The sequence below is a fragment of the Hyperolius riggenbachi genome, chromosome 5, assembly GCF_040937935.1.
Source record: "Hyperolius riggenbachi isolate aHypRig1 chromosome 5, aHypRig1.pri, whole genome shotgun sequence".
NCBI classification, from domain to species: domain Eukaryota; kingdom Metazoa; phylum Chordata; class Amphibia; order Anura; family Hyperoliidae; genus Hyperolius; species Hyperolius riggenbachi.
This window is the reverse complement of record NC_090650.1, coordinates 300,274,818-300,297,025: the sequence shown is the minus strand read 5'-3', so window position 1 is coordinate 300,297,025 and position 22,208 is coordinate 300,274,818. Positions and strand designations below refer to the sequence as shown.

At 41.3% G+C, this 22,208-nt stretch overlaps 1 protein-coding gene across 3 annotated transcripts in view; it reads left to right on the top strand.

Moving 5' to 3' along the window:
• The window catches only part of LOC137518797 (cadherin-7), a 370,823-nt gene that overhangs the window by 311,780 nt on the left and 36,835 nt on the right, over positions 1-22,208 (top strand). For all 3 annotated transcript variants that reach the window (XM_068237112.1, XM_068237113.1, XM_068237114.1), the window contains 3 exons: positions 1,936-2,189; positions 15,587-15,723; positions 18,892-19,013. In XM_068237112.1, the coding sequence (XP_068093213.1) occupies positions 1,936-2,189; positions 15,587-15,723; positions 18,892-19,013 (513 nt within the window). The remainder of the gene's footprint in view (positions 1-1,935; positions 2,190-15,586; positions 15,724-18,891; positions 19,014-22,208) is intronic.

The following is a 22,208-nucleotide window of genomic DNA, read 5'->3' as shown; positions in this document are numbered from 1 at the left end:
GCTTTCCATTTTTAGAAAAGCATTGGGAAATCAAAAATTTCCATTTGTCCTTACCAACACTAATTTAAACAAGGTTTTGTTACAATTAATGAACAGTAACCCTACTGACATTTATAATTGGCAGTCAGCCCATAATCTTAAGTATTGCACTTCCAAACACTCCGATATTTCTGGAAGAGACATAACACATAACAAGACAGTTGAAAATGGAAAGCTGGCACATTTTGGCTTTAATACATTTTAGCACTAATGTTATACCAATGCTGTGAAACCACGGCCTGTGCTGTCCCCAACTGAAGAGGAACAGGGTGATAGTAATGTCAAAATCACTGAAGAACATGCATATTTCTTCATCTGTTGGAAATCAGACTTTTAACATCTTAACTACTCCCCCCCCCCCCCTTCTCCCAGTTTTCTTAATTAAGCTAGGAAGCTCTGCTGATGGTATAAGGATTGCTTTTTATGCCTTGGAATGTGTTGTTCATATGTTTCATTAGATACCACAATCCTTTATCTAAAACGCTATAAAATATATAAGCTCAGAGAAGTCATGCAAGTGTTTTGTTCCTAATTTGCATCACTTCTCTGGTTCAGTTTGTCTTAAACAGTGTTGCTCAGATACAATCTGTGATCTGAATCTGTGATTGAGAATCGATCACGACAGTCAATCATGAATTCAGCCATTATTCCAAGTATTCGGCCGTGATCATGGGAAAAATATCCGTGATTATCACTCAAAAACCCACCGACTTTAGCAGTTAATAGTAAAGCCCCCTTACATGGTAGAAACACCACATTTGCCAGATATGTTCAGAAGAATAGTGGAAAAGAGGAAAAAAAATCAAAAAGAACTTATAGTTTTTAAGAAAACCGATTTTAAATTTTCATAGGAAAATAGTATACATTTATATGTGGCAATAGTGGTAAATGACAGTTAATGTATTTACCACATTTTCATGTATACTTTTTTCCTTTGAAACTTCCTTTGAAACTTTAAAATCAACTTTCTCAAAAACTATAAGGTCTTTTTGAAAAAAAAAATGTTTTTCCTCTTGTTCCCACTGTTCTTCTTAACATATCTGGCAAATTTTGTGTTTGTAGCAAGTAAGGGGGCTCTGCTATTAACCGCTAAAGTCGACGGGTTTTGGCGGTTTTTAATCACAAATACTTTTTTCATTTGAAACTTTAAAATCGATTTTCTCAAAAAACTATTAGGTCTTTTTTTTTAATGTGTAGCCACTGATCACCTTTATAATCCATGCAATTTTGGTGATTGTATCATGTATGGGGGCTTTGCTATTAACGTTAAACTCAAATCCGTGATCACGGCTGTGATTCTACATGTAATCACAGCTAAAATCTGAGTTGAATCCAGAGCTACGATTCAAATCCGGATCACACTCACGGCATATCCGGATTTTGATTCTGCCGTGGCTGGAATCACTTAAATTCGAGATTGGGGGTATTCGAGCATCACTAGTCTTAAGCAACCGAGAAACTGAGAAAGTTGTTTGTGATGGAAAAAAAATATAAATTATACAGTGCAAAGTTTCATTCACATTTTGCAATGTATGTGGCACTGTTCAGTAGCTTCAGTGTAACAACACACCAAAATTTTACTAAAGGACCACTAATAAGAAAAAATGCTAAATTTAAAATAAATGTAAACACATACAAATAAGAAGTATGTTTCTTCCAGTGAGCTATGAATCACTTTTTTCCTATGTTGCTGACACTTACAGTAGTTAGTAGAATTCTGACCGAACTGACAGTTTTTTTCTACTACTTTTGACTACTCTATCATGGTGTCAGTGTTTTTTGCATGTTAGGAGAATATTTTACTTATCACTAATGTTAACCGTTCTATGTATGTTCTCTAAACACCTCTTGAAAACTGATTTGGCTATAAATGCGTAATATGATTTTATTTCCCAGAAACTGGATTTTGAAACAAAGATCAGTTATACTCTAAGGATAGAGGCAGCAAACAAATATGTGGACAATCGATTTCTTAATGTTGGTCCATTCATGGATACAACAACAGTGAAAATTACTGTGGAAGACATTGACGAACCGCCTGTATTTTCTCAGCCATTGTATAACATGGTGGAATCTGAAGCAGCAAAGATAGGAACCAGCATTGGAACTGTGACTGCACATGACCCAGATTCAACAAACAGTGCTGTGAGGTATTTTCTTTCTCTTTTCTTTTCATTGTGCTATGCATAACTCAAGATGGATAATGTGTTTGGTACATTCAATCAGAGAATTATTGGCTAGCGGTTACTACTAAATACTGTGTAATTATTGGGGGTTTGTCATGGTACATGCTAGGAGATAATTATAGCTAAGGATTGTGGACTATGGACTTTAGCCCTCAGATAGCCTGCCAGGTTTGCCAGTGGGAGTTTGTAAACAGTAAAACTCTGAACAGGACTGGGCCACTTACCACAGAGTGCAGCTCACCAGATATAAGTAGCAATATTCCAAGCAGAGAAAAAGGGGTAGTGCACATCCAAGTAAAACTTCTCCAGGTCCTGATGATGCGCCACATTGTTGATGGTGCAAAATGGCTGTAGACCTCTCACTGCCTGTACCTCTCTCCATGATGATGGGATATATGCTGTTGTGATGTTTAAGCTTCTGGAATGAAAGTGAAGTTTTACCAGGATGTGCACTACTGCTTTTTCTCTGCTTGGAATATTGCCAGTGGGTGGTTGATGGACTTTGGTGATCTATGACACCTATCTATTGCAAGTTTCTAGTACCTGCTTTACACATTTATTCACTGTGGATACCTTCTGTAATAAACAGCAAGAGGTTTGCATTATTAATAATGAGTGTGCTGATGTTGTGGATACATATAGTTATAGCTAGTAACATCCCTTGAATCAGGTAGTTTCGGCATTCAGTGCCGAGCGCTGAAGCTGGGCGTCACTCAGGGGTGTAACAATAGACCCTGCAAGGGATGCCTCCACAGTGGGGCCCAGTAGCTACAGGGGGCCCATGGGGGGGAAAGTATGAGAGACTGACAGCTAAGGGCATGGAGAAAAAAACGAATTCTGCTCTCACACCATTGTTATATTGACTGCATGTGTCCAGCACACAGATAAGGAATCACACACTTTGGAATTTGTACACTGCCCCTGCTCCCTGGGGTTCGTAAAAAAACATCTGTCTCTCACTACTGCAAAGTTCTGATGACTAGATATACAACCTTACAAACAAAAGACTCATATTTTGAAAAAAAATGTACACTTTCCCTTTTCAGCAAAAGGATTCCTAGATTCTTATCACACGGGCTAATAACTTTATGGCCTCTGAATACAACAGGCTAATGACTTTATGGCCTCTGAATAAAACGCAATGGAGTGGAGATTGATGTCTTACTGTTTCTGCTTCATTGAGAGCTTGTGACATTCTGAATGTTTTGCCAAAGTTATATTGAATACTATATCTTATGTTCAGCATGTCATTGTTGTTCCTCCATATAGCATGTGCTCTCATGTAGTAAAATAATGTGGCTGTGTGTGTATGTATGTACTGGGAGCAGAGCTGCAACTAGGGACTTGTCGGCTGCAAGGGGCTGGAGGAAGCCACTGGTAAGTAAATCTGGGGTAGCATAGATTGCCTGACGTTTCCTTTAAGTCTAAGTGTTTTTATCTGCATGGGGAAAACACATTGGTCCTCAGTTTTCCTGTGCAGAAAGCGAGGGGGGTGGGGGGCCCCATCCAAAGTTTTGCGGGGGGCATCCAAAGTTTTGCAGGGGGGCCCAGTGATGTCTAGTTACGCCCGTGGCGCCAGTAATGCTATAGTGCACGGGGCATGTGAATCCCTCTGAGTTGCTATGACTTGGTCGGGGAGTAGTATTTAATGCCGCTAGGGATTTGAGAGGCAGCAGGTTGAGCCATTTGCTTTAACCTGAGCCCAGCTCACCGGTGGCGTATCTATACACACGCACATCCTCTTTCATTCTATCTTACAATGATAGTGTTATGTATAAAGTTTAAAAAAAATAAAGTGACAAGTGGATTAGAAAAGAGCCACATAATGGTTTTGATTGACATACAAGCAAAATTACATTTTACTGATTTAGATTTGGTTTTAATTTGGCAAAGGTAGACTACTAAAAGATAGTGGGAAGATTTGTCTCGAAATATTGAGAAAAAAATTATTGTGAGCCAAAATGATGGGAGATTGCATGAGTTTGTGTGGTAGGACAAAATATTAATATCTGTGTCTATATGCTAGATGGAAATTGTACATAAATATAATAAAAGGCTGACTAAAATATTAAATAAAACATACATATTAAATAGTGTTTGGACATGTTGGTCAAGTATAAGTAAAAGAGATATAAAGTATCTAAAAAAATGTATTTTTCATTTATTAAAAAAAAAAGTTTACGTATGTATAAAATTTGCCATAAATTTACAAATAATGCAAATATGATATCTATAACATGTTTTGGTGAATTAGAGGTAACAGGCTTGGGCCCATATGCAATTCACTTTTTCACCTGAGTGTTCTCCTAGGAGATAATTTTTTATATTTGATTTATAACAACTTTTTAGCACTTTGCAATGGAAAAAGTACCAAAAAGTAGTTGAAAAAGTACTATAAAAATATTTGGAGTATTTGTTTGCTTGGTGGTTTAAAAGGCATTTTATTGACAAGTTTGAAAATTTCAAGTAGGAGAAAACTCAAGTGAAAAAGAGAATTGCATATGGGCCTTGGTGTGATAAAATTCAGCTAAAAGATGACCAAGTAGGGCACACATGAATAACTTATATATTTGCAGAATGGGGGCTATGAACTTTCCTACATTCTTAAAAATGAAAAGATAAAATGACTGTATTACCTGTAATATATTTAAAGATAAGAACAGACCATTCTACATTAAGCCTCATTACATATACAATATAGTAAATTATGTACACCTGTGCACTTTTTAGTCATAAAATGCATGAAAAAAACTCCTTACATACTTTTTATATCTTCTGCTTGTACGTATCAGAGGATTCATTTCACAGCCATATTATTATGATTGTTATTATATTGATATATAAAGTGCCAACATATTCTGTGCTACTGTACAGATTAAGAAACATACATGGGGTACATAATAATACAGATGATGATGATGATATACACAAAATATTGACATGGGTACATAATACAGAATTGGTAGACTTAGTAATTAAAGTAATAAAAATAACATGATGAACAAAATATATAGCAAATTCCAAGACACAAAAGAATGAGAAAGCTCTGCCTTTGTGAGCTTGTTCATCCTTTTTTTTCTTATGAGAATTCAGTTGTATGTTTTATCAAATATAAAAAATAGGGCCAGGCCGAGGCAGGGCCAGAGAGGCTCCAGCCTCAGTGCACAGTGTAGGAGGGGGCACACAACTCACTCAACTATCATTCCCCTATTGTGTTTGAAGCAGATAAAATAAGAAAAGGGGATATATGGCAGTGAATACAAGCCAGATAAATAGAGATTAAGGTGTTATGTATTACATATACTGTATGTATAATAAATTATAAATAGATTGCATTTAGCAGTACGCAAATTAAAGGAAACCTGAGATGTGTTAAAAATATGAAATGTATACATACCTGCGGCTTCCTCTAGCCCCCTTCCAGCTGATCAGTCCCTCGCCGTCCTCCTCCACTGCCTGGATATGGGTCCCAGTATAGCCAGTTAGGGCATAGCGTTCATGGCCCCCATTGCATTCCCGTTGCCGGGAGAGATCTGCGCCTGTGCAGTACTTCCTGCACTGACTGAAGGAATTCCTGGCACCCATAGTGGAGGATCCACGTGGCGAAGAAGAAAGCCTCAGGTTTACATTTCTTATTTTAACTCATCCTAGGTACACTTTAAGATCATGTGATGTTAAAATGTGTTTATTGATGCATAGCGCTTATTAGCTATTTTGTAGCTACAAGACTCACTGAATGTGATCAAAATTATTATAAATAAAATCTGTACCTTCTACTTAAAAAAAGAATAATGCAAGCAGCTGGAAAATAACCTCAAATAGATGTTAAGAGCCTTCAATTCCCTTACTAATTGCTTTGTTCATTACACTGTGAAGTCTAGTGTCATGTCACGTAGCCATACAAAAGGAAATATATGATGATTTCACACTATGTAGAAGGCTTGCACAGTTGCTGCCTTTCTCAATTTCACATGTCAATGTATCTTCCATTCTGTATGAAGATGCAAGTGTTCCACAATGAAAAATAATTTAATTTTCTCCATGAGCACATCATCAATGAGGCAAAAGGTAAAGTTTGTAATGTGATACTTGGGCTGTGACCTAAATGTCAAAGCATAAGCAATGACTACAAGAACCTGATATTTGCATTCCCATTTTTAATAGATAGGATGACAGTTTTTAAATAACTACAATTTCCTATTTACAATAATTAAAGCAGAACAATAGCTTATCGTCCCAGCCAGTCAAATAAATAAATGTTTGGTGTACATCATACATTGATGAGACACAATGAAATAAGTATAGCCTTAAGGCTCCTTGCACACTGCAAATCCGTTTTGTGATTCCGATTCCATTTCCGATTCCGATTTGCAATTCTGATTTTACATGAATGCAATCAACAGAAAAATAGAGGAAAAAATGCAGCAAAAAAAAAAACAAATCGGAATCGGATGTAAAAAACGATTAAAAATTGGAATCGCATGCAGTGTGCAGAGAGCCTAAGCCTGTGGAGAGGATGTGGTGTCAAACAGTTTCTTGTTGCCTCGGAGGTCTTATCAAGTTAATCTGAGTGTCCAAGTCATCCCTCAATGTAAATGTATAAAGGACCACTATTGCAAAAAATTGTAAAAGTGAAAATGTATGTGTATCATATGTATAAAATGTTGATTTTTTTTCCAGAGTAAAATGCTGTATACATTTATTTTTTTCCTATATCTCTGTCACTTACAATAGATCTGACAGGTTTTGACTAGATTTAACCAAAGCAAGTCTGTTCATGTTCACTAGGGGCTTTTTAAAAGCTAGTCATACAATATAACACGTAACACTATCACTCTTTATCCTTGATTCTTCTTTACAGTTTATATGTTCAAGATCAGGTACACAAACCACCTAACATCCCTAACACTACAGGGTGGCCTCCTGAGCGCGTCCCAGTGGCTGCAGCTCTTGAGCGCTTTGAGTCCGACAGGAGAAAAGCGCTATACAAATGTTCGGATTATTATAACATGTTTCAAGGATAACAGCGGCTTTTTCAGAGTCACAATGTAAACATAAAATCACATGTGCACCAGACACCGGCAATAGATCTATATAACCCCATCGAGGGAAAGATCCACATGGATAGCACTAGCTATTATGATTTTGGCTCTAAAACTTCCCAGTGATTGTGCTTGCAACGCTTATTCTGAGAACAAGAATCTCAGCATGATCACTCCCAAAATGCTACATGCATCCATTTTGCAAATCACAACACTGCAGTGGGAAAAAGCCCATCGGGAGACACTGCACTAGCACTTTGCCAATTACCGATGACTGGCAAACACAGTACAATCACCCTCCAATTGGCCACATTGTGAAACCACTCAATGCCTTTAATTCCATCTGAAAGACGCTTTATTTAACTTTGAAGCCAATGTGGAATAGATGACAAACCTTAATTGTACAGCTCAGCGGGGATCTCATAAATCTGGTGACATTGTTAAGGTAATACTCTTTTTTTTATACAATCATAGGGGCAACACTGTACATTGGCAATTTGCTCACCCTAAAAATATTGCTAAGGACATGCCAGTCAAATTCAAAATATTTTCTCTTTTTAGTAAGCCTCAACTGGTTTAGCACATAGTACTAGACCTTCATTGTTTTATTGTGGAGAAAAAAAACACTTTTATTTTAATATGCATCAAAAAGTTGTATAAAAAGTTTTTTTAGTTACTGAAAAGAAATCAGGAGGGGACTGAGCTGCCTTTCCATTATAAGACGCCTGTAGACACATGCCTACAGTCCCTTATGGTGAATCTGGCCCTGTCCTTGGTGGAACCTGTTTAAATAACAAAAATATCCTGGTATAAGATTAAATGAATTTATACACTAATCTAGTATGTACACATGTTGCAGCACTGTGCCACTTTTTACAAAACTATTGTAGATATTTTAAAGCACAGTTCTTTATTGCCAAAATAATATTTTAACTAACACACAGACTTAACCTTTGTGTGTGTGCGTGTGTTTCACAATAGTTGCAATACTTTGCTATTCGCAAAGACTGCTACAGAACTATACCTAGTCTTTTTTATACAGGTATGTCTACTTAAAGACCTTGTTATCCACAAGCATTCACTGGTTGCCTGCTGCCACCCCCAAGATGGAGCAGAACCATTCTTGTTCTTCTCTAGTCCTGATTAATGGACCAGGGGAGCAGAGAAAGCATGGAAATTATGGGAAAACTCATCATTCCCACTGATTAAACATAGCCAAAGATCTGCAATGTCTGGAATTGTTTGCTTTTGTCGTTCAGTCCAGATATCAATGTTTTTATGTTAGTGCATTTTACTCCTGTTCTACATTTATTTCATAATATAATCGATTTCAGAAGCTGCCCCTAATTCCTTGGTTGCATTGAAGGTCCATGGTCAGGAGAAATATTCCTTTTGCTGTATGTTTTTAAGCCGAAAGTTTCTCTTGTTCAAGACATGCAGCCTCAGCCCGTGACTGCAACTTCTGCTAACCACCGATCATACCTGATTTGCTAGAGAAAAGCATCTTGTACATTTCTGTGACAGGTTCTAACAATTAGCATGAAATTCAAGAATAAGAATATTATTCAGCATCGGATTACTGGAGAGAAACGTGCAGATACAAAGTGGAGCTCACCGCTCACTCCAGAGACTAGGCTGTGATCAGCCTGTGAAATCTGTCACTGGTATAGATGTCTAGCAGCTTTTATCACTTCTGTGCAAGGGTTATTCAGTGCCTTCTAACTTTAAGGACAACTAGTATAAAGTACAACTATATGCATAATGAACTGGGCTCAGCTAACTCTTTAGTTATACGGGATTGAATATGCTCTGCATAGAGCTGATACAAGCAGCACACTGGTGTACTGGTGTAATGGATAGAGATGGCCCGAACCTCCAATTTTCGGTTTGCGAACCGCGAAAGCGAACTTCCGCAAAAGTTCGGTTCAAGCGAACTTCCGCGAACTGCAATAGACTTCAATGGGAAGGCGAACATTGAAAACTAGAAACACTTATGCTGGCCACAAAAGTGATGGAAAACATGTTTCAAGGGGTCTAACATCTGAGTTTTTGCATGGATGAGTGGTATAGATGCCAAAAGTCCCAGGGAAAATCTGGATTTGATGCAAAGCAGCGTTTTAAGAGCAGAAATCACATTGAATGCTAAATTGCAGGTCTAAAGTGCTTTAAAACATCTTGCATGTGTATACATTAATCAGGGAGTGTAATTAGCGTTCTGCTTCACACTGACACACCAAACTCGCTGTGTAACGCACCGCAAACAGCTGTTTGTGTAGTGACGGCCGTGTTGGACTGGTGCGCACCATGACGAGAGTGCAGGCCGTGGCGGTTTTTTAAGCCCATATGGTCGCCGGGCTGTGGTAGCTCCATGATAGAACAACAGTGACTGTCCAGCTGATCAGATTTGGTCTGTCCACAATGAAGCAACGACCTTATTGTCTTGGGAGCGTCTTGTCCTTGCCTGGGTGGACATGGGAGAAGGATTACTGGCAGTGGTACCTTTATTGCGTTGTGCTGTGACATCACCCTTAAACGCATTGTAAAGCATAGTTGCCAGCTTGTTCTGCAAGTGCTGCATCCTTTCTGCCTTCTGGTGATTTGGAAACATCTCCACCACTTTGTGCCTATACCGAGGGTCTAGTAGCGTGGCCACCCAGTATAGCTCATTCCCCTTGAGTTTTTTTTATACGGGGTCCCTCAACAGGCTGGACAGCATTAAAGAAGCCATCTGCACAAAGTTGGATGCAGATGTACTATCCATCTCCTCTTGCTCTTCCTCAGTAACGTCAGGTAAGTCCTCCTCCCACCCCCAATCACCAACAATACCATGGGAACGTTGAGCAGCACAAGCCCCCTGCGACGCCTGCTGCGGTTGTTCTTCTGCCAGCGCCTCTTCCTCCTCCTCCAAAGAAACACTCCGTGCTGCCGCAGGTGTTGAGGAAACATCTGGTTCTGATGAGAATTGATCCCACAACGCTTCCTCCTGTAACTGTTCCTGTTCACACTCCTCCACAGCTTGATCCCCCACTGTACGCACGGCACGCTCCAGGAAGTAAGCGTACAGGATCAAGTCGCTAATGGTGCCTTCACTGCGACTCACCAGGTTGGTCACCTCCTCAAACGACCGCATGAGCCTGCATGTATTTCGCATGAGTGTCCAGTTGTTGGGCCAGAACATCCCCATCTCCCCAGACTGTGCCCTTCTACTGTAGTTGTAGAGGTACTGGGTGATGGCTTTCTACTGTTCTAGCAGGCTAGAGGACATAAGGAGGGTCGAATTCCAGCAAATTGGGCTATCACAAATCAGGCGTCTCACTGGCAATTTGTTTCTCCACTGAATATCGGTAAAGTGTTCCATGGCTGTGTAAGACTGCCTGAAATGCCCACACACCTTCCTGGCCTGCTTCAGGGCATCCTCTAAGCCTGGGTACTTTGACACAAATCTTTGAATGACTAGATTCAGCACATGTGCCATGCATGGTACATGTGTCAGCTTTCCCAAAATCAAAGCGTAAATGAGATTGCTGGCATTGTCACAAACCACGTTGCCGATCTCCAGCTGGTGCAGGGTCAGCCACTGATCCATCTGTTTATTAAGAGCAGCCAGGAGATCTGCTCCAGTGTGACTCTCCGTTTGAGGCAAGATGTGGCATGCAGCATAGGCCCTGGGGAGCTGGGGCTGTGTAGCTGGAGAGGAGATCGCAGCACCAGTAGAGTTGAACTGCCACTCAGACAAGGAGGAGGAGGATGAAAACAGCGAAGAGGATGTAGCAGGAGGCCTGCCTGCAAGCCATGGAGGTGTCACAAGGTGGTCCGCTGCACAGCCACCTACTCCCTGCTTGCCATTGGTCACCAGGTTGACCCAATGGGCTGTGTAAGTAATGTACCTGTTTTGACCATGCTTGGCAGAGCAGGCAACCGTGGTCAAATGGACCATTGACCCAACGCTGTGTGCCAGAGATGACACCACTTGCCTATTAACTTCATGTTACAGTTTGGGTATCGCCTTTTTAGAGAAATAATTGGGCCTGGTATCTTACACTGTGGTGTCACAATGGCCACAAATTTACAGAAGGCCTCAGAGTCCACCAGCTGGTACAGTAACAGCTGGCGAGCTAACAGTTCCGCCAAGCCAGCTGTCAGACGCTGAGCAAGGGGGTGACTGGCAGACATTGGCTTCTTCCACTCAAAAATTTCCCTCATCTGACACCTGACTGCTGCTGTGGGCTGAGGAGCAGGAACCGCTCAAGGTCAGAGGCAGAGTGGAGAAGGTCGGCTGTGAAGGTGCAAGGGAGAAAGCGGCTGAAGATGCTGCACCTGAAGAAGGAAGAGGAGAAGGAGGGTGGCTTTTCTTTTGTGTGCTGTTTTTCCTCTGGTGCTCTTCCCATTGCAGTTTGTGCCTTTTCTGCATGTGCCTTTGTAAGGCAGTTGTCCCTATTTGGGTGTTGGCCTTTCCACGGCTCAATTTTTGGAGGCAGAGAGAACAGATGGCATTGCTCTGATCTGAGGCAGACAAATGAAAAAATTTCCATGGCTCAATTTTTGGAGGCAGAGAGAACAGATGGAATTGCTCTGATCTGAGGCAGACAAATGAAAAAAATTCCAAATCGCTGAGCCCCCCTGGGGTGATAGCACTATGGTGGCATCAGCAGCTGACGTTAAAGGGCATGTTGGCTGGCTGTCCATAGGTGGCAATACATGGCGCCGGACACTGCCACCAGCTGTTTCTGACAACGAGCTCCCCCTGCTTTCTCAGCAACTTGTCTCCTCCTACTCCTCTCTGACTCCCCCTCTGAACTGTTCCCTTGGTCATCTCGTCTCTTAAGAACCCACGTGGCATCCGTATCATAGTCATCATCACAATCATCCTGCCCAGCTTCGCTTGCCTCAGACACCTCCAAAACTGCACCAACAGCAGGTACCTCATCATCCTCCTCCTCCTCATATGTTACGTCCATAGTGTCGCCTAACTCAGACATATGAGGTGGTGTAACTTGCTTAGCGCCTTCATCTTGTTGTAACAATAATGGCTGTGCATCAGTGATTTCCCCACCAAATACAGTAACTCCTGCTGAGTGTCAAATGCAGTGGATGTGGTGCTTGTAGTCACGCTGGTGGCTGCAGAAGATGAGGTGTTCTGTGTTAAATAGTCAACCAGGTCCTGACAATCTTGGGAGTTGATGGGATGTGCCTTCTTTTGAGCACTGTACTTTGGTCCAGGGCTGCACAAAATCACGTCAGCACGACCTTGCACAGACCTGCCGGGTGGCCTTCCTCTGGGTCTGCCTCTACCTCTGCCTCTACCTGTTTTGTCCGTTTTGTCCATATCGGGGGGGAGGATGAAGTGAATGGTATGCACTGACTTGACTAATACAATGTGCAGTCACACAGGTGCAGTTAACAGGTATGCACGGAGTGGTATATCACACTGCGTGCACTCACATAGGTAGGTGGGTGCACTGAACAACATGTAGGTATATGCAGTGATGGGTATTAAATGTGCAGCTGTCACACACACACACAGGTACTATGAACAGGTACAGTGACTAGTGGTATTAAATATCACACTGCGTGCGCTCACGTAGGTAGGTGGGTGCACTGTGAACAACAGGTAGGTATATGCAGTGATGGGTATTATAATGTGCACCTGTCACAAACAGACAGGTACTGGACAGGCACAGTGACACTTCGTGTGCTCATGTAGGTAGGTGCGTGCACTGAAGTGAACAACAGGTAGGTATATGCAGTGATGGGTATTACAATGTGCACCTGTCACACACAGACAAGTACCGGACAGGCACAGTGACACTGCGTGCGCTCACGTAGGTAGGTGCGTGTACTGTGAACAACAGGTAGGTATATGCAGTGATGGGTATTATAATGTGCACCTGTCACACACAGACAGGTACCGGACTGGCACAGTGACACTGCATGCGCTCATGTAGGTAGGTGGGTGCACTGAAGTGAACAATAGGTAGGTATGTGCAGTGATGGGTACTACAATGTGCACCTGTCACACACAGAGAGGTACCGGACAGGCACAGTGACACTGCGTGCGCTCACATAGGTTGATGGGTGCACTGTGAACAACAGGTAGGTATATGTAGTGATGGGTATTACAATGAGCACCTGGCACACATACAGGTAGTCACTGAATGTGCTGGGCCTGGCAGTGGCACACACTGTAGGAATTACCAAGGCTGTCTATGCAACACAAGTGTCTGTGGGACACACACACACACACACACACACACAAAAAGATTAGCTCTCAAAAGAGCTGTTGAGGGGTGCTTTTTTTAGCAATAGGAATCAGCAAAGAGCGAGCTAAGAAGTCTACAAGAGCCTAATTAGTTGACCCTAATAATGCGCTATGGGGGCGAATCGAACTTCCGGAAAAGTTTGCAGTTCTCCGTGAACACGAACTACGGAAGTTTGCCAGGAACCTTCGCCGGCGAACCGTTCGGGCCATCTCTAGTAGTGGATAGCAGCCTCACCTTGCAGCGCTGGGTCCCCAGTTTGAATCCCAACCAGAGCAATTGTATGCTCTACCTGTGTCCATGTGGGTTTCCTCTGGGCACTCCAGTTTCCTCCCACATTCCAAAAACATACAGATAAGTTAATTTTCTTCCCCTAAATTAGCCCTTGACTACTATACATACACTACATGATACATACATAGACATATGACTGTGGTAATGAGGCATGTAGTATTCAAGAAACATTTTACCTAAGGCAAACCTAAAGTTAACTCTTCTGTATCTAAGTTAACTCTTCAATCCTTAAAATAACTACAGAATTCTAAAGTTAAAGACAGGTTGTTAATTAACTGTGTGTGAAAATAACTACAGAGGAGGTAACTTACCTACAGAGGAGGTAACTTAAGGAATGAAGAGATAAGATAACTCTCTTACTGTATGGTGGCAAGTTTTCTCTTGCCTTATTATCTCCAGCATGAACTTAGTAAATTGAGGCCATTGTCATACTTTAACACCTGTAAACACTTGCAATAATGGTCATTTTTCAGCTCTCTGCCAATTAGCAATCGCCTCTCTATCAATAGGCGATGAGGGAAAAATAAACAGGAGCACACTACCCACACCTGTGGTGGTATACAAATACCAATTATACATACTGTACATACATGCTTTCTAGCATGCCTAGTTGGTGGATATTGGTGGACAATGGGAAAATTACCCAAAACTATCTTGAATGATTGTTTCGGGTGACCTAAGTTGCAAATGTGTACAGGACTTCGCCAGAGAGATTTTCACCTCTCAGGTTTATTAGGCAGGGAACACACTTGACTGTATTTGTGCATGTTTTATGCACAGAAAAACTGATTTAAACTGAGAACTCATGTTCATCAATATGCTTGTTCACACTTTTTTCGCTAGTTCACACGTTTTTTGTGCGCAGAAAAAAAACTGACATCCTGCAGGATAATTCTGCACATTTTGTCTGTTGTTTTTATCAATTATATTAGCTGCTGTGAAAAATTGCACACATTTTTCTGCATACAAGCACACTTTGGGCTCAATTCACAAAGCCGTGATAAATGCTATCATGGCCGTGATAAGCTCAGCAAGCGTGTTAGCGTGCGTACAGGTTTGCGCATGTAATAGTAAAGGTTTGCGTGCATTAACTTTCCCCATTCACGCAGAAAAAAGTGTACAGAAATCTGAAAGAGAAGCGGGTCCCCTGCCTAAGGTAGGTCACTTGTTTAAGGAAACTGTAATTTCAAGATAGTAAAACAGAAACCTCAGGTTAAACCATGAAGTGAAGGAAATATTTCGGACATCCCTGTGATTATGGACTATTCCTAAGAACTTGAGCAATATGTTAGAAGCAGCCTCTGAAGGTAATTCCAATATAACGTAAAAGAAAACCCAGATTTTTTTTTTTACTAAAATAGAATGAACTAAACTCAGAACACCACAAGACTAATGTTCAAAGCAATCATTTAATTATTGTCTTGGTTATGTCATTATTATGCAGAGTTAAACAGATGGTAGTGGTCTTTTATACCTCTTTACCCCGCTAATGAAGAGTAAACATACTCCCACGCACATTAACACACAGGCGCACACATACAGAAATACATAAAACAATGCTTAAGAGGAAAGGACTTCAAATTCCAATAGTGAGGGGCAATGTGGACCTCTATTGCAGTTTTTAAAGACTCTTGTAAAGGGCTGCTTTACATTGTGATCTTTTTTTTAAAAATATTTACTATCTATCTATCATCTATCTGCCTACCCATCTATGTATCCACCTATGCACAACATTCTCTTTTATTAAACCTTTCATTTATCTTTACAGATACTCAATTGACCGCAATACAGATTTAGAGAGATACTTCAACATTGATGCCAACACTGGAGTTATAACGATAGCAAAGCCTTTGGACAGAGAAGCCAATGCCATTCACAACATTACTGTTCTAGCAATTGAAAGCCGTAAGTGTGTGTCTATTACTGTTTAGTTTACTTTTTACTATTTTTACAAGAAGTTCACTTAAAAATGACAGAAGAGAAAGAATTGGACCCAAACATTTTACTCTGTTTTTAATAGCTTAGATATCTTTGTCAATATTTACTATGGTCCATATCGTAACATCCTGTCAGCATAACAATAAAGCAAAATGCAAGAAGGATGGTGATTCTTAAAGGACACCTGAACTGAGAGGATATGGAGGTCACCATATTTATTTTATTTTAACCTATTAGCAGCCACATTAATCAAAGCTATATGTGTGCTGCAGGGCCAACTCTTTTCTTTTTCTTTTTTTTCTTTTGCTGCTGGGGAAATGTGCCTTCCCCAGCCTGGCAGGGTATGCAGAGCAGCACAGGGTGCTGTCACATTTACCTTTTCCGGGTGGCTTGATTGGTTTCTTCTCTCCTCCACCGACCAAGCTGCAATACTGACATCCTCTTCAGAGTTCCGGTCACATAATATGACTTGAAGAGCACTGCTGATGGATGAAGAGGAGAAGCCAATTCAGCCTCCCGAAACAGGTAAATATAAAGAAGCACCCAGCGCCGCTCTTCATACCCTGCCAGGCTGGGGAAGGCACACTTCCCCAGCAGATAAAATCCACAGATCAGTTATGGGCAAACTTGTGTCTCCCTTGCTTATGTAAGCTGATTTAATATCATCACCATTCCTCGCTGCAAGATAACACTGACTGCAGGTATTGATTTTATCATTTTCAAGGACACCCACATCTATTTTACCCTCTTTAGTCCACTAAATTTAACCAGAGCAAAAATATTTTGGCTAGAATTTCACTTTGAATATGATACATTTTATGATGTATCATAGTGTATCATACTGTACGAGAGTACATATAACCAGTTATACAGACAGAGTACATATATACAGTTATACAAACTCATGCCTAATGCCTACAGAAATGTTAGATAGATTTAAACATCCCAGACTTCGTCATTCTACATCTATAGCAGAAAATTACTAATAATGAACTAGATCCTTTCCTGCAGAAATCCTTTCTGCGACTTTCACTTCAATTTCTCAGGCCCAGGTTCTAGAGATGAAATGTGTAAATCCTATTTTCTCTACGACAAGTCTGCAGCAAGTTGTTAAAACAAACTGAGAGATTTGTTGTGCATCCACTGCCTCTACTTAAAGTGTCTGATATCCTGTTGTAAACTGAATACATTCTTATTGATTTTAACACATGACCAAATTGGATCTATATAGCAATGGCTGGAACACTGTTTCCATTCTTTTATTTTCTCACCATTATTTTCAACTGCTTGAGATTGATATGAAACAGCTATAGATATTGCAGTGGATTTGAAAGCTTGGATCTTTTCTTTGCTATATTTTTAGTTGACACTTAAACCTCAACCCAGTTCTTCTTGATACTTGTTGTGACCCAAGCTGCAGCACTGTCTTATATGTACTCAGTTTACAGAGCGCAATTTAGAGTAAACACAAACATTGAACTTAGCGCAGATGTATATAGGGCATATGTGTGTTGCCGTATTTGGACACTGAAGCTGTGCTAAAACGCTAAATGGGATTAGAGTAAACATATTTGTGGATATAGAAGAGATTGTTGCAAATGCAAGGATGAAAAACAACAGGAAAGAGGCAAATTTTCTAAAAGAAGTCACGGCTGTCTTTTTCCTTGCTGGATTGTGCTCCCTTGTAAATAAATATATATATATATATATTAATATATATATATATATATATATATATATATATATATATAGATATATAGATATATAGATATATAGATATATATATATCACACACTCAAAAAAAAACCAGTCGAATACATAATACATGCACCAAATTAGTAGTTTATTTATTTTACTGTGTTAATGTCTGATTTGGCCTGTAGGATTTTTAGAATATTGTTGAACTGTTATTGAAATTTAAAATTGATGGGAACCAAGTTCTTTCCAGTATTAACTATATATGAGTTTGACCTATATCAGTTTGATTGTGGTTTGGGGGACTTACCTCGGGAGGTGGAAGTCTCTAGATCCTAATGAGGCTTCCCCATCCTCCTAAGCCTCAGGGATCCAGCGCTGGCAGCCCCTAAAATACAGCCGACAAGCCTGTTGGCTGTGGCATAGGTGCAGTGGTGCCTACAATATTTATCTTCCCTGGCTCCAGCGCAAACTCAATAGCGGCTTTCGGATGGGCTCCGGCAGAAGTAGCCGAGCCAAATCAGATCCACTCTACTGTGCAGGTGTGAGTCGGCTACCCCTGTGCAGTAGAGCAGACCCAAGTGGCCTTGGCTATTTCCGCTGGAGCCCATCCGAAAGCCGCTATTGCGTCTGCGCTGGATTGTGATAGGTAAATATTTACTTTGCCGATGTTCAGGAGCTGCCAGCGCTGGATCCCAGAGAGTGAAGATGAGGGAACCCTCATTAGGATCCAGAGGCAAGTATCCCCCAAGGGTTTCTTTTTTTTCTTTTTTTTACAGATTCTCTTTAAATGCCCTTTGTACTGTGTAATGCCAATACAATCCATATTTTAATATCTTATTTATATGAATTATTTAACAGCTGTAAATATTGCTATGTTGTATTTGTGTATCTATGGTATTGAAAAAGAATTACATGCTGCATATACATTTTCCTCCATAAAACAGAAGATATTTAAAGAAAATTAGTTTTATGTAAGCAAGAAAGACTTACCATGATGCATATCTGCTAAATAGGCAAATCATCTCTTTGTGCCTCTAAAACCAAGAAACACATCCAGAAGAACAGTAGTGCAAAATGTGCCTATATCCTACCAATTTTACCAGGTCTCGTGCTAATCATACTGTTTCAGAGTGATTGCTCCTCATCAGTGCAGGGCATGTATTAATATGGCTATAAGGCGGGATTTAATACACAGATAGCTCTGTCCTGATGACCCTGAACCACCCAAAAAAAGCTATTTACTAAAAAAGCTATGCTGAACATATAAATGTGCCTTCTTAAAACAGAAGGTCTTTGCAATAATCCCAGTGATTCTGTTTTTTCATGATCTATATGGGTAGTCTGTAAAGAATTAAATAAAGAAAAAAAATTGTGCTGATTACTTCAAACAATAACAAAAGAAAAACTATGACATTATTTTGAATTATTTTATTCCAGAAAACCCAGCACAGATCGGAAAAGGCTATGTGATTATTAGCATATTAGATATTAATGACAACGCACCTGAATTTGCTATGGAATATGAGACCAGTGTTTGTGAAAACGCTTCTCCTGGACAAGTAAGTAATAATGTAATAAAAGCGTGTTCCTTCAGGATTAAAGATTAGGGTGTAAGCTCCTGTCTTTTGAGAGTTAATATTCTTCTGATCTGTTTTTTGTGTGTGTGTGTGTGTGTGTGTGTGTGTGTTTGACCACAGGCATACATACAGCCCTGTCACAGCTGGGCCTAGTTGCTGTACTGTGCCAGGCCCACACTCTGTATTACCATTGCATATCTTTTCCCTCATTTGTGATTTAACTTACTAAAGCATAGCTGTCTTTGTGGGTGACACAGTATGCATAGAGCCCACAGACAGTTGCTAGCCAGGCTAGCTGTGATTTGTAGTCCCACACTGTATTACCATACCATTGCATATCTTTTCACTGCATTTGTGATTTAACTTACTAAAGCATAGCTGTCTTTGTGGGTGACACAGTATACATAGAGCCCACAGACAGTTGCCAGCCAGGCTAGCTGGGATTTGTAGTTCCACACTGTATTACAATACCATTGCATATCTTTTGACTGCATTTGTGATTTAACTTACTAAAGCATAGCTGTCTTTGTGGGTGACATGATTTACCTTGTAGTACTTCTGGACGGCCATCACTATACAAACATGTGGGGGGTGTCAATTAATGACAACCCTTTGTGGTGGGGCATTAAACCGTGAGTTTGGTCTGTCAGTGTAAAGCAGTTAGAGATGTAGTGAACGGTTCGCCAGCGAATGGTTCCAGGCGAACTTTGGGGGTTTGCGTTCGCCTGCACCAGGCGAACTTTTGCGGAAGTTCGATTCACCCCATAATGCACTATGAGGGTCAACTTTGACCCTCTGCATGACAGTCAGCAGGCACATTGTAGCCATTCAGGCTACACTAAGCCCTGGAGCCCCACCCCCCTTATATAAGGCAGGCTCGCTGGCCATGACACTCACTCGTGTGCCTGCTAGACAGACTAGGGACAGCTGCTGCAGACTTGTTCTCCTAGGGAAAGATTAGTTAGGCTCTTGGCTTGCTCCTGGATGATTGTTATTGCTAAAACAGCACCCCTCAGCTCTCTTTTGAGAGATAATGTTTTCCTGATGTGTTTTTTTTTGTGTGTGTTGCTCACTGACACTGACATTATGCAGCCCTATCTGTTGCAGCTGGACCTTGGTAATTGTTATTACTGAGCCAGCCAGGCCCTGCCTAACTACCTATACTGGGACACCTACCTATGCCTACCTAACTACTGGGGCACCTACTTACCTATACGGGGACACCTACCTACCTACCTATACTAGGGGACCTACCTATGCCTACCTACCTATACTGGGACTCCTACCTATGCCTAGCTAACTACTGGGACACCTACCTATGCCTACCTACCTATACTGGGACTCCTACCTATGCCTAGCTAACTACTGAGGCGCCTACCTATGCCTACCTACCTATACTGGGACTCCTACCTATGCCTACCTACCTATACTGGTTCTCCTACCTATGCCTAGCTAACTACTGAGGCACCTACCTATGCCTACCTACCTATACTGGGACTCCTACCTATGCCTAGCTAACTACTGAGGCACCTACCTATGCCTACCTACCTATACTGGGACTCCTACCTATGCCTACCTACCTATGCTGGGTCTCCTACCTATGCCTAGCTAACTACTGGGACACCTTCCTATGCCTACCTACCTACCTATACTGGGTCTCCTACCTATGCCTAGCTAGCTACTGAGGCACCTACCTATGCCTACCTACCTATACTGGAACTCCTACCTATGCCTAGCTAACTACTGAGGCACCTACCTATGCCTACCTACCTATACTGGGACTCCTACCTATACCTACCTACCTATACTGGGTCTCCTACCTATACCTAGCTAACTACTGGGACTCCTACCTTTGCCTACCTACCTATACTGGGGCTCCTACCTATGCCTACCTACCTATACTGGGACTCCTACCTATGCCTACCTACATACAAGAAGATAATAAGGTCGTTGCTTCATTGTGGACAGACCAAATTCGATCAGCTGGACAGTCACTGTTGTTCTATCATTGAGCTACCACAGCCCGGCGACCATATGCGCTGGAAAACTGCCACGGCCTGCACTCTGGCCATGGTGCGCACCAGTCCAGCACGGCCGTCACTACGCAAACAGCTGTTTGCGGTGTGTTACACAGTGGGTTTGGTGTGTCAGTGTGAAGCAGAACTCTAATTACACTCCCTGATTGATGTATACACATGCAAGATGTTTGAAAGCACTTTAGGCCTGCAATTTAGCATTCAATGTGATTTCTGCCCTTAAAACGCTGCTTTGCGTCAAATCCAGATTTTTCCCCTGGGCTTTTGGTGTCTATCCCACTCATCCATGCCCCCCTCCAGGTTTTAGACCCCTTAAAACATGTTTTCCATCACTTTTCTGGCCAGCAGCATAATTTTTTCTATTTTTCAAAGTTCGCCTCCCCATTGAAGTCTATTGCGGTTCGCGACTTTTTACGCGAACAGAACCTTCCGCAGAAGTTTGCGAACGGGGTTCGCGAACAAAAAAACGGAGGTTCGCGACATTTCTAAAAGCAGTACACTACTGACACTACCTGCTGCTCCATGTATGTACACGCAAGATGTTTTCAAGCACTTTATGCTTTCAATTTAGGAATGTGATGGGATTTCTGCCCTTTAGGGATTATAACCCTGCTCTGTGTCAAATCCGTAATTTTCCCAGGGACTTTTGGCATGTATCCCACTCCGCCATGCCCCCCTCCAGGTGTTGGACCCCTTGAAACATCTTTTCCATCACTTTTGTGGCCAGAAACAGTGTTTGTAGTTTATAAAGTTCGCCTGTCCATTGAAGTCTATTGCGGTTTGCCCTAGCTCGCCAGTCCACGGACTTTTACGGAAGTTCACGTCCGTGGCCCCAAAATCTGAGGTCTGAGCCAATCTCTAAGTAGCAAACTTAGTGATTCTAACGCAATTTCCTGCAGTACAAAAGGGCCCTGTAAGTGCCTGTGGTCAGTGATATGAGGCAGGGATTTGACTGTAATCTCTGAGGTCAGTGATATGAGGAAGGGATTAGACTGTAAACTCCTGAGGTCAGTGATATCATGCATGGATTAGACTGTAAACTTTTGAGGTCAGTGATTTCACACAGGAATTAGACTCTAAACTCCTGAGGTTGGGGATGTGAGGCAAGGATTAGACTGTAAACTCCCAAGGTCAGTGATTT